The sequence below is a fragment of the Ambystoma mexicanum genome, chromosome 2q (genome assembly GCF_040938575.1).
Source record: "Ambystoma mexicanum isolate Mex_15411 chromosome 2q, UKY_AmexF1_1, whole genome shotgun sequence".
NCBI lineage: Eukaryota > Metazoa > Chordata > Amphibia > Caudata > Ambystomatidae > Ambystoma > Ambystoma mexicanum.
The window spans coordinates 116,772,985-116,786,955 of record NC_090924.1 but is presented as its reverse complement, the minus strand read 5'-3'; the positions used below and the strand labels follow the sequence as shown (position 1 = coordinate 116,786,955).

At 44.5% G+C, this 13,971-nt stretch overlaps 1 protein-coding gene across 2 annotated transcripts in view; it reads left to right on the top strand.

Annotated features, from left to right (window-relative positions):
- Nucleotides 1-13,971, top strand: part of SPSB3 (splA/ryanodine receptor domain and SOCS box containing 3) — a 201,626-nt gene that overhangs the window by 135,668 nt on the left and 51,987 nt on the right. For both annotated transcript variants that reach the window (XM_069646999.1, XM_069646998.1), the window contains exons 4-5: nucleotides 1,833-2,020; nucleotides 6,843-6,945. In XM_069646999.1, the coding sequence (XP_069503100.1) occupies nucleotides 1,833-2,020; nucleotides 6,843-6,945 (291 nt within the window). The remainder of the gene's footprint in view (nucleotides 1-1,832; nucleotides 2,021-6,842; nucleotides 6,946-13,971) is intronic.

Genomic DNA, 13,971 nt, shown 5'->3' with positions numbered 1-13,971 from the left:
AGACTGTTATTGATGGTAAAATAATTCTCACTATCCCTATCTCTAAGAGGGGTTTACCTGCCTCCAACTAATACTAGAGGATCTGTCAGAATGACCGTCCAAATGAAAGTCCACTGTCCCGTGTCACAACCTGCTTCTATCCCTTACATTATAACTAAAGAATAAGCTAATCCAACTGAAAGTTCATTCTCCAAGAGAATGACTCCCTTCCCCTGGTATACAGGTGGTGTTCCCAAAATGTCTTCTTGTGAACAGGTACCAGGGGGAGCGACTCCCTTCCCCTGGATGGCAGTTCCAGCACTTTATACAGTCAACTTTCTGGACCAGAAGGATGCCTTCCTTCTCCCGGTACTGGTCTGCACTTTCCAATGCAGTTCACAACAAGCCTGGAGAATTACTCCTTTCCCCTGGCGTCTCTTCAATGCTATTGAAAAGATTCAGCTTTCTTACCAGGAGAATTACTCCCTTCTCCTGGTGTTTGCAAGTTCTTTCTCAACTTTGGTCTTCTCTTGACCATTTTTAACTTAATCAACAAATCTCCAAATCCTACTGATATCGGGGAACCAGACCCTTCTCTGATGTTCAGTGGTCTTCTCTCTGCCACTGGTACGAGGAGGATTTCCCCGGAGGCTTGGCTCTTCTTTGTTGGGTCCCAGACACTTCTCTGGTGGTGAGTGGACTTATCTCTGGTACGAGGAGGCTTACCTCTGACTCACGGTTTGGCCCGTTGGGGGTCCCCCCCACTCTTGATGGCCCTCTAATAGGCCTACACTTGCACCGGCATGAAGTGGAGACCTTTCTGCTACCCTCACGTCCCTAATGGGCTGCCCGTGCTTCCTGTTACTTCCGGGACTTGCTTGCTCGGCACAGGTCTCTCTGGGGACTGGGATCAGTCTCCTTCCTATCTGCCTCGTTACTGCTCCTGTGGAGGTTCTATGTGTTGTGGCTTCTTTCAGTCTCGATACCGTTCGAGGATCGGATGGTCCACCTCCTCCTGGAGGTCGTGCAACTGCTTCCTGCAGGGCTTGGTCCTGATGTGGCAGGACCCATCACGGACTCCCTCAGCCACTCCACGGCATCTTCTGCAGATCCCTCTCTTTGGGTCGAGTGCGAACATTGAAACTCCCAGATTCTCCGACGAGGATGGAAGATGAAGACGCACAGTCCTTCTTCTCTTTCTATTACATGGGCCTTACTCCGCCCAGCTTAACGTCAACACGTGTTGTCCTTGGTATTCCTTACGCCTCTTGTGCACCACCTCGTCTCAGTACTAGCACAGTTAGTATTCCTCCTGTTTTCGGAGCTCGTCTTCATCCTAGTATTTTCTATTTTGGCTGTACCTTAGGAACTACAGAAATACTTTTGGTTACTTTCAATATAATGGTTTGAAATGGAGAGTGGTGGCTAAGGCATGGGAGGGTGTGATTATACAACGGGTTGTACCCAAGGTGCTCATCCTTATCCCCAGAGGGCGAGTCCCTCCCCATGAGATCCTCCCCCATGAAACCACCCCTGGGGGACTATTTGGGACTGGCTGCACCTCAGCCAGCATGTTTTCGGCGTTTGAAGTCTGCAGTGTTTCCTTAATCCCTCCATTTATAAGTACAGTGCCACGCTTACAAAACTGCAGCCATCATCCACTCTGTATGATCTAGACAGACCACTGGATAACAAATGTCACCTCATAGTGTTTCTCACAGAAATAGCCATATTTGAAGGGCTCCTAGTGCTTAATCCTTGTAGTCCTTGTCTCTCCTGTGCTGTTTATTCAGTGACTCTTCAAAATTCTACTGTTTTATTTAGGCCTGATGCAATCTTTTCTTTCACAACAGATTTTGATTGGGTATGGGATGACACAAGCAAATCAACAGCCACCCTGCTAAGCTGCGAGAGCCGTAAGGTGAACTTTCACATGGAGTACAGCTGTGGAACGGCTGCCATTCGCGGGAACAAGGAACTGGGTGAAGGACAGCACTTCTGGGAAATCAAGATGACTTCTCCAGTCTATGGGACTGACATGGTATGTTGAACCTGACTCTGCAATGGTGATTTTCTGGTTTCACGTGTTAATATCCCCGCAAAAATATAGCCATACAAAAATATCGCCATATTTCTGCGGCGATATTAAGGCATGGAACCTGCGGGGGAAACCCCTGCATTATTTTTAAAGGAGCGGGGGACACCCCCTCAACCCTTGCTCCCAAAAACTCCCAAAAGTATCCCCCCCCCAAAAAATATTGCCTATGGCCATTCTAGACAACCATATATACGGCAATATTTTTGGTGGGGATAATATGTAGTGATACCGATTTTTTTTTCTCAGTGAACATGCTTAGATAGGAGAGCATTTCATATCTTTCTCAGAGCCTAAAGCTCTGTTAAATCAAATTTTTCTGTTTCCATCACTGTTAAGATGGATTTCTAGAGTCTGGCCTAGTGGACAAATGTTCGGAAGCCCCACTAGTTATAGTAACAGGGAACTAGAGGTTAACCACAACCCAATCAAAGTAAGCCTGGAGAATAGTCAAGGATATTTTCAGGAGAGTGTGATTGGGATCAGGGGCCCACAACATAATGCACAATAATTCAATTTAGACAGCTATGTATAAAAATACAAATATTTATTTGAGGCCTTCTACACACACTAAAAAATGAAACTAGCAGGTGGTGATATCACACAATACTCAATAAACATATATACATTCACCATAGGTTTTTCAGATGCATTCAAATGACTTAATGAATACAAGAGGTAAGTAAGTTAATGCAGTAAAGATGGACTGAATGCACAAGTGAATTTTGCTAACTTCAGCAGTCCAATCCTTATGAAGAATGGGACCTTCTGCTGCAAAGTCATAGAAGCTACAATGATTCTCGCCAAATTGTAGTCTCTGTAGGGAAGTTCTAATTTTACTTGTTTTGGTGATTGTTCTAATAAGCTATTCAACTAAGTTACTAGGTAACTTGTGTTCTTATCTTACAGAAACTACTACCCAGGTTTGGCAACCAAAAGGTAGTGGAATGGAAGATTAGGATGCAAATGGACTGGTTCCCAATATTATCCTAAGGAAGACAGGGGGAGGAGGGGATAAATGCTTTGCGTTTACTTACCCCCTGACTCTGATTTGTCCCAGATGGCTTGATGAGTCGACTGTTTGTCGCTGGAGGTTAGATTTCCTGCTGTTGGTTCTGGTGGGAGGTACCAAGGAGCTGTGGGTGCAAGGATTTTTCTGGCTTCGTCCAGATGCAGAATGCAACACTTGGCGAGGAAGAAATGCTATATTCACTGATGCAGTACTCTTCACGGGACAGGATAGGCGAGTTCCAGCGATGGCCACCACACAGACGACGGCAGGTGTCCTTCTGTTAGCAGTTGAAGAAGCTTCTCTAGGACAGGATCCCTTGATGCTGGTACGCTGAAATTCGGAGGGAAGGCGACTTGTTACCACACGCTGGCGACTACATAAGTTCCGGGTGCAGCTGCTGAACGGTGATAGTTCTGTCGAGGTAGCCCACGAGAGAGCTGGCCAGTCCATTGGGTGGTCCAGGGAGACTTCCGAAGGCTCAGGACGGCTGGATGCTCAAAGGCACTGAGACTAGTTCGTACCATTAGTCCAAGGGCTGAAGCTCCGCTTGGGGTCTTCGGAGGCCAGGTAGTCTAGCAGGGCTTCACCGGGCCAGATGCAGGAAGAGATGCCAGGCCTCTTCAGATCTTCAGTCAGCTGTACGTCTGCAAGGGATTTTTGGCTCCAACGCTGATCAGAAGAAATGGCTGCAGGAGCCCTCTTATCCAAAATCAAGCCTGGAAGCAAGTCCAAGCTCGTTGACAAGTATCTGCAAACGATCTCAGTATTGCATTTAAGTGTGAAAAGTGATATATCAGTGTCCACAGTGTCCTAGCAATTGAACTCACCTGAGGGTGTAGGAAGTGTCTGTGTGCCATCCCAAAAGGGTATCTACTTAATTAACTTAAACTGAAGGAGTATATTTTTGAGTGTATTTTGTTGTTGCCATTGCCCTTTCTAAAGAAGGCTTATTTTAAAACTGACTGTTAAATTAAAACATATTTATTTTTATCAAGAAACCTTGAGTATAAGTGTTATTTGAATACCTGTCACTGTGAATCTCTATGTTGCAACCCTAAAGCTCACATTGACCCCTCTTGAAATAAGTCTGACTGCTCAGTCACTCTACCAACTTGTGTTGTACAGACCTATACCAAAGGTTGGGTTGCCTATTGCCAAGAGGACAAGGCTGTTGTAGTCTCCCACAGGGTTGCTACATACAATCTTGCCTAACATTATGCAAGGACAGCCAGCCAGCCAATAAGCACTGGGTGCATTTGTGTTACCGTGGAGACAAAGGACAGGGGGGTTTTAGGCACCACCACACTTCCTGCCCTTCCAGACATACTGTAGCCAGAGGCGGGTTTCAGTACTGAAGTCCGCCAAAGACAAAACTAACAAAGGGCTGGGTGAGTAGAGTAAAACCAAAGAAAGACCTCACAAACAGAAAATGGCAAAAAAAGGAGACCGAGCAATTTTGACAAAATTGGTCACCCATGAGTGCTATACTGCAGCTGAGGATTCAGCCTGTATTAGAAAAGCCCAATGATAGGACACTTAAACCACTGCCACCAGCATTTAAAGTAGTGAGAGTAGCATAACAAATGTTACATGAGTAAGTAAGAAAAGAGGCTACTAAGTAACCCTCACAGCATGCCACATAAAATGGGTTGTGCTGGACCTACAAAGAGATAAGGTAAGTAAAGTCAATTTAGCTTTACTGTTCTTGGGAATAGTAGTTCACCCAAGAAAAGGTATTTAAACCTTTTGAGAAATCTAAAGGATTTCTCTGTGACACTGCACTGAAGGTGCTGTGTGTCACCATACAAAAAGTAGATGCCTATGGAGTTTGTCGGACTCCAAAAACAAAAACGGATAATCCAAATCAGGTCAAAACAAACGAGAGAGTGAGAAAAAGGGCTCACTCACTCCAGGGTTAAAATTAAAAAATCCTAAAGTCCAGAAAATTGGTTGAATGAATTAGCACCGAAAAGAGAATTCTCCCTAACATGGACCACTCTTCTTCTAACCTAAGGTACTGTTTTGACTTGGGGTACTTACCTCATTGTCTGCTGCTTTGCTGTTCTCAGTTGAGACTTGCTGTAGATATTTTGCCAGAGTTGATTTCAGCTCTACCCCTTCACAATTGTAACAGCTTGTGACCCTACAGTGATTTATCTTCAACAAACTCTCTAACTTTGTGCAAGATCTTTGCTAGCTCCATAGACTGTGCTCCAATTGACTTTGGCTGTCCTGGCTCCCTGCAGACTCTTCTGGTCCATTTGACTTTGATACTTACTGTCCCTCATAGGTGATTTATTTATTTATTTTATAAATTGCATTTGATAATACGCCCAAACCCGGAGGTATCATGGCATAGGTTACATGGTTAAAGTAAATCTTTGTTACAAAGGAAGAGATGTCAGGAAAACATACAGACCGTGACATGACAGTTACAGAACAAGTAAAGATTACCGGTACTATAAGCTAAAGAGTTTCAACAACATATGGTGCTAAATAGGATTAATTAATGCATCTGTGTAAACAGGTTAGAATTTGTTGACTAGCCAGGTCTGGCTATTTGACTACTATTGGTTTTTAACTATTATTGCTGGGAAAGGTTTTTGTCTACATTTCATTGGGAGATTTGAAAGTGTTCACAAGCTCTGAGAACCTGTTTAATCTTTTTCCTTCCTGTAACCTTTCCTTTTTACAAACCTCAGAATTTACAAAGTGTACAAGTGATATATAAATGCCATTACTGTCCTAGTTAGTGAAGTCACCCCAGGGTGTAGGAAGTGTGTATGAAGCATCTCTAAAGAGTATCTACTTGCTTTGTGTTGATTCTGGGAAAGTATTTTAAAGTGTATCTCATTGCTACATATATTGCCCTTTTTAAAAGAATGCTTCTTTAAAAACTATTGTAAAATAAATGTTTTAACTACAAACCTTGAGTAGAGGTGTTACTTGGCTACTTGTATTTGTGTATTTCACTGTTACAGCTCTACAGCTCACATTTACCCCTCTTGAGATGAGCCTAGCTGGTCAGTCACACTCCCAACTTGCGTAGTACAGGCCCATACCAATCGGTGGGTTACCTAATACCAAGAGAACAAGAGTTGGGTAGTCTCCCCCAGGGTTACTACATCAATTCTTGTCTAACAAAAGGATCTTTTTATTTTGACAGGACCCCACTAGGACTGCGTTGTTATTATTTGATGGTTGTAGCTGGCTTCCATCTATAGACCTGGGGTTAGATAGGTGTTCTACCAACCCAATGAAGTTCAATAAACTCTCTTAAACTGTGATCACTTGTCTGTCTTCAGCCTTTCTTACAGTACCTAGATGCCAGGCAATTGCCTTCTACGGTTGAAGCCAGACGTCTCTGCTATATTACCAATATAGGGATCTTTGGTTTAACATGGTGGCACCCTCTCTTCCCCTTACGATCGATCTGTAGGCATCCGTCCCCGGTGGTTGGTGCAAAAGTCTCACATTCAGTGATCATTCGCAATCTTCATCTTTCTGTGCCAAGTTTCCATTACCTGCCAATATCTGTGAACTGAGAAAGAGGCTGAATCCTGGTATTTAGTGCTGTAATAAAATTACAGAATCTTTACTTTTAAATCTGTGTCAATTCCCTGACCCAGTTAGTCCCAGAAGTGAAAGAACGCAAATTAAATGTGCTAATTCCGTGAACTGCCTTGTCCTAGAGTTAAAAGGCACTGCATCCTATGTTTATCTCGATAACATTCTTTTTTTTCATTCTTCAATTAGATGGTAGGAATTGGGACATCTGATGTGAACCTGGACAAATACCGGCACATGTTCTGCAGCTTGTTAGGAAAAGACGAAGACAGCTGGGGTCTTTCATACACCGGTGAGAGCAGAGGCAGGCATTGATGTGTGTTGAAATCTGAGGGTGGTGGAATTTTGACAACATGATCTTCAAAAGTAAGTTGCTTACTTGTAGTATCGGTCAGCCACGGTTGGCACACATATCTGCTAGTCCTGCCATTGATACTTTGTCTAGCCTATATATAACAAAAGAGCAATAAATTCATATTGTAAGCGACTAGCCAGCCACAGTCACCTGCCACCTCAAGTCTATACATATACACAGCACGCCATTTCTTACTCGCCAAGTATCAACTATCACTAGCCAATGCCTAGTATTGAGTGCAAATGTTGTGCCCGGATAAAACAATGCCTGGAGTTCATGTTGGCCTTGGCAACCCACCAAATTGTACAATCCAACTGGGCCCTCAGAATGATCAAAATGCAAATTATTTCAACTGAACTGCCTTGTTTGTAACTGTTTATTTAATACATATTCTCTGGAGATCCTAAAAAAACCTCACTAGATTTTCTTATAGCAATAATCCTACGTTCTGTGGGGTACACTGGGCGGTAACAGCCCAGGTCCAAGTTACAATCCTGAGCAAAACGAGGGCTGTAACACTGTGCAGTAATGCTGTTCCCGGGCCAGTGCAGTCCGCAGAACGCAGGATTATTGCTATTAGCACCCTGAGGCAAACCCGTGAGGTGCTTGTAGCAAATAAAAAATGAAATACCAGCTGCACTGTTTCGTTCCGAGCAGCAACTGGGAAGAGTAAGGCAGGGTTGCTGTGGAAATGGTTCCATCACGAATCCTTGCGGACCGGGCCGAAGGGCCCTGCAGAGAAAGGTAAGGAGATTTGTGTTGGAGGGAGGCTGGTGAGTAAGATTTATGGAGTGGCTGGATTAGGGTGCGAGAGGCAGGGGAGGGAACACAGCTTTGCAAGTGCAGCAACCACTCTGGTTGCTCCGTACCCAGGCTTGCATCAGTAGATTCAGCTTGGGTTTTGAGCAACCTGATTTGGCTGCCACACCTTGCGGAGGGTGCTAATATTTGGTTAGCCAAGGTCTTTCTGACATGTACAAAGTCTATAAATTTGCTGTGCAACAGAACCACAAGTTAAATTACAATGCTCTCCAACATCGAAGCTCTTCCATTCAAAACCTGCCAAACAGCGCCCAGTGTTCCCTGTGTAGTTATGCAGCCCAGGCTACTGCTGTCCATTTTATTTTTAGTATTGACCGACCCATGTAGCCTTGCACAGGCTTCCTGTACTATAACCCAGTTGTGAAAACCCTGCACATATCTGTAGGACCTTACATCGCAATAGTAGGTCCTTGCGGGCACAGAATTGTTAGTATCAAGTGTTAATGGTGCTTGAAGATGCCGGGTTAAAAAGGTACCTGAACTAAGCAGTTCTATTTGTTGTGGCCAATTCACGGCCGCTAATACTCTAGTCCCTTACCTTCCCAATCCCTCTTCCTGCACGCTTTCTCTAAATGTATCACACAGATTCCTCATCCCCCATCCAATGCTCACCACAGTTGTTTCACTTCACTCTTTAATGAGGGCTCTCCCATGTAGCCCTTGTCTTTACCCGTACATTACCCCATCCCAGGCAGCCTTTTGCCACCGGCCCAAAGTTTTCCCCTCTTAATATGTGCGTATCCTACTCTTCCCCTGGTACATAGCCACTCTGCCCCTTCAACCATGGCCTGCACCCTACTCTCCTCCACGCACACCTTTCTTCATTCGTCTTCATGATATATTCAGCAAAGCAGTAAAAACACTACTCGATGTGGCAAGCATTTCCCCATTGAAAAGGGAAAGCCAACTGTTGCAACCCTGACTTCAGGCACTTTAAATGTCTGCGATTCTGGAACCTGAAATCTGTGAATAGAAATTCAGTGCACGCTGAATCGGGCATTGTGGGTAAATGCAGCCAAGCGTATTATCAGTAATTTCAATCACATGCACTGCTAATGTTCAGTAAAAATTATAACATTGCAATTCTGAGTAACCGCAAATTACAAGGGATCAAGGGCCTGTACTCCTTGTTTAAGCTTTGTTCAATTTAATATCATAAAAGCAGCACAACTAACAAAACTGATATATCAACAGTTTCAGTAAAAGCAGGATTATGAGTCCATGCATAAGAATGTAATATATAAATATGGGCAGTACAATATATAAATATGAATAACAAAACAGATAAAAGAAAAGCGGCCATAAATACCTAAATGGCATCTTATACAGTTTGACAGGTTACCAGGTCATCAGATTTTATACAATGGCAGATGGAGGCAGCCAGAGACCATCCATTACTGCTCACTGTGCATGGCCTGTACTGTTGGGGCCTAAACCCTGTGTTGCTTAGTTCTCACTTGCCATGCCTGGGAGATTTTGTTCATGTATTGGAAATGCAGTGTAGCTTGTGGACCCACAAGTTGTGTTGAAGTTGATTGGGGTGGAAATTTAGTAGTAGAGGTGGGAAAGCATGGTTGCTTTGGATGGGTTGTTCTGTGCAGATCTGATGAAACAGGCTTTGTGTGCAGGTAAACCTCAAAGTGTCTCAAGGTAAGGTGCCTGCTGAGACTTGGACTGGTTTGTTTGGCATAATGTGTGAGATGGTTTGGTGACCGAGTCTGGCCCATGCATGCATGTACTATGATAGAAGTCAAGGGCATTTGGCATGGGACTGTGGTGTAATTGGGGTATGGAGGGATGTGAATGTGGTGTCGGTAAATGTGCAAGACTGAACTGCCTAGCTGGTATTTAAAATTGTCTTTGGACATGGCTTTGCCACAAGGTGCCTTCCATTTATGTATCTGGTCCATTGATGTGAATGTCTGTATGCTGATCCTCATGCAATAAGTCCGGGGTATTGAATCTGTTGTGCAATTGCTATTTATTGGTATTTGGCTCTAAACCGTTCCGGCATCTACCCTTTGGATTGGCATTTTGACCTATTTAGTGTCTTCAATGCATAGTCAGCTTTTTTAATTATAGTTTTTCCCGAGTAGCTTAGAAGGTCCCCCCTCAATGGCATTTCATAATACTCCCTTGCAAAAGCATAGTGCACCAATGTAAATTTGCTATGACTGTCTCCTGCCATCCCCAGCAGCTGCCCTTGTGGTGGCAGCTGGTCAGGTTTAAAGGTCACATGTGTATTCCTGAACACAGCTGCTGGAATCCAATTTCCGTCAGTCACAGTAGGCTTTTTAACTATGTGTGCACCTCTCGTTAAAAATATAAAAATTGTGAAACGCCAAGAGCTTTGTGGCAGTAGATAAAAACAGAATGTATGCTATGTCTAGTTTTGACAAATATTACTCAATTGACAGCCACAAGTATTTGATGTCCTTTGTCAGTTTGAACAGTGACTCATTCATGACAGACCCTGGTGTGCACTATGCTAACGGGGCTGGGTGCTCCTACAACAACCATGTTGAGGCCAGCCCAGAAGCCCTCTCTTCGATATCCGCTGAGGAGGGTTGTCACATTCCCACCAGGAGCAGGAACACATACTTTGAGGTCCCCTGGCAACCGGTGCTTCAATTGTCATTACAAAGGCCACAGCACACCAGGGTGCTGATTACTGGAGACCTTTTTGATATAAGCACACAGAGGAAGGAGGTGGAGTTGACATAACCCAGAAAGGAGTTTTAGACCACAGAGGGGATTCACCATCTTGGATTTTGCTAGGGATTGTTAGGGAAGGCATGGTATCAATAGTAAGACAGACACAAGTGACCACAGTTCAGTGGTGTTAATTGAACTTCAAAAATGGTTTGAAAAACGCCTATCTAATCCTAAATCTAAAGATGGGAGCAAGCTACGACCATCAAATAATAACGCAGTCCTAGTGGTGTCTTGTCAAAATAAAAGGGCCTATACTAATAAACCTATTACCAATCCTTAACTTTAAATACACATAGAGTGGGAAACAATGTTATGTAAAAGAAAGAAGTGTTCAAGAAATGATATGTCGGGATGTTCAGGCCGTTGGCGTCCCTTCCCCACATTTTCACCAGGGGATGAAGCGGCACACTTGAGCTTAGCACAGTGCAAGGAACTCATGGTGGCAACAGTGAAGACAGACACAAGTGATCACAGTTCAAGGGTGTTTATTAAACTGTAGAAATGGGTGAGAAAAATGCCTAACCTAAATCTAAGACGGCAGCAAGCTACAATCATGAAATAATAATAATAAGGCAGTCCTAGTGGTGTCTTGTCAAATGAAAAGGGCCTATACTAAAAAAAAAAAAAAATATTACCACTCCTTACCGCTAAGTTAGAAAATAGTGTGGGATAGTGTTCAAAAGAAAAGTCAGGATGTTATGTCCGGGGTCTCCCTTCCACACCTTTTTTTGCATAGTATGAGGTGGAATTCTTGAGCACAGCACACTCCTGAGCTTCTCCAGTACAAGGCTACAGTTCCCTTTCTCAATATCGGGACCTTCAGTGGTCAAGTCTCTCCTCCACCAAGTCTCTCGCCTCTGAGGGCCTGATGTGTCAAAATAACAAAACAAAAGTTCCTTTCAGTTATCGCTACGTTGAGTGATTTCTCTTCAAGGATCGGATCCCCCTCAACCGGGCTCTGATCCTTCTTGCAACATTGGCCCCCATCAGCCACGTTCACCACACCTTTCATTCAAATGAAGCAACTTGTGACATTCAAAAATCTCAATGTCTTTTTAAACAACCATTCACTGTGGACCTCCCTCAGCCGGGTTCACATTTCTCTACACAATGGTTGCTGGTGTATCACTGTTCACCCCTATTCATAGGCATACCTCAGTCGGGTTCACACTTGCCAGTTAAACAGTTCATTTTACTTTATCCCAGTGTGGGATTCACTTCCCTTAGTCTTTCTCCTGCCATCCCTCCCGTCAGATTCACATAGCCATTCTAACACAGTTTGTGTGGCTCCATTATCTCATCAGAATGCTGGAGTTCCCTTACCCTAGCTTTCTGTGGGCATCCCTACGTAGGGTTCACACTTGACTCATTATTTCGCAATTTCACAATCTTATCAGAAAGCAGGGTTTCCCTTCCCCTAGCTTTCTCTGGGCATACCTCATTCGGGTTCACATTTGCCCCAGTAGCACAGTTCATTCTGTTTCTTCAGCGTGTCAAAGACTTTCGATTGTACAATGGGTTTTTTCAACCCTTGTATGGCCACTTTGACCTCTTGTGTCGGGCTCTTCGGAGGCCTCCTTGTATCTGTAGTTTAACAAAAGGGGACCAACCAGAGTCTTCCGAATAAGCGCCCACGTGGCGCCGGACCACTCTGTAGCTGGTCTCTCCTTGGGTTTTTAATAGTTCTGTGACACACAAGGTCTTTGTTCTTCAATTCATATCATGTTGCCATTTGCAACCTTCACTCAAACACATTCCGGTCTTCTATCGGTTCTCCCTCCGACTTACCGGCTGTGCTGAACTCCTTGGCACTGCTTGTCTCTGGAGTCAAGGAGTGTACCGCGGTAGCAAGCTCCTCTCTCCGCCTTGCTTATCAGTATGGAAGGGCCCTGTGTACCGTTTACATCTGTTACACCACACGCTAGCTGTGATTCCTGGTCTGGTAATTCCTTTCACTGAGGCTTTGCGGGTCTGGGTGAAAAGGGCAAGGGCACTTCCCTCCTTGTCGTCATTTTCAGTCTCACTGCCTTTCTCCTCCTTTTGGACTGCCGTCCTGGAACAGTCGTGTCCTCGTGCGTTTTGACTTGCTCAAAATGTGCTCTTGTGCTCCACCTTTTATCCCTGGGGCGAAGGGAAAAGGGCCGTCAGGTGTGTGTAGTTATTGTCAATTGCCTGACACTGCCTGACACTGCCTGACGTGTGTTGGGACATGTCAGGTAAACGGCCCTGGTTCTAGTCCGTTGTCTTTCATGGTGTAAAAGTGTTTGTGTCGGAAAGTGGGGGCGGGGTGGGTAGAATTTCTCAATATCCTATGGGGTAGGATGAGGAAAAGGTGTTATGTTATAAGGAAGGGGGTACTGCGTCTCACCCGTCAGTGTCCCACTTCCACTCCCGAGGACCCCTCATTCAGGTGATCCTCCCTCACTTGACCACCCCCAGGAACTGGATCCAATAGCGATGGCCGTGTCGTGCCACCTGGAAGACAGATCCCTGTGGACTAGTCAGTGAGACACCTTCAGGTTTCTCACAACAGTCTCTGGCTTCTATAGCACAAAGGTGCAACATTAGCATTGGGGCCTTTTGTGCACAAGTTTCTTTCTCTTCCCCAGGCTCTTCTTGCAGAGTGCCTAATGCGACAAACAATAATTTTATTTTCCTCTATGAATTTCACACATACTCAATATCTCAGGTGATTTACTATTCACCTCAGATCCCCCTCAGCCGGGCTCCGATCCCCTTTAATACAAACTTTGTATGATTTACATGTATCCAATTTCTAGGGTGATTCACAATTCACCCTGGATCCCCCACAGCTGGGCTCAGATCCTTTTAACACAATGTTCAATCAGTCTCCCTCATTGGGCTCAGACCAGTTTAATTCCTTTAACACAAACTTGCTTTATCCCAAAAGCTTTCAATTGATCTCCCTCGTTCAGGCTTAGACCAACTTTCTCTATTTTGGCATTAACTTGCTTGGCAGTATCAACATCGAAGACTTTCGATTTTGCATGGTATTTTGCTTGACCAGCTGCAGGCCCACTTAGATGTACAGTTCTTTGCCATTCTTTCACCATTCTCAACTCTCAGTTGGATACCGTGGTGCCGGACCACTCTGTCAAGGGTATCTTATCTTGGTTTCAAAGTTGAATCCCTCATCTTTTGTTCAGTTTTTACTCACGTTGGTTATCGCATGAGTTTTATACACTGTTCGCTTCAGTGCTCACCATACAATGTTGCCGCTTGCAACCTTGGCTTCAACACAGACCGGTCTGGCATCAGTCTCCCCAACTCAGCAGCTGTGTTTTGTTGTAGGAGCCAAGGACAGTACCACAGAGGCAAGCGATTCTCCCCGCCCTGATTATCGACGCAGGAGGGGCCCGGGTGCCTCTGACGCAAATGCAGGATTCTTCAGCCTGGTTTTCTGGT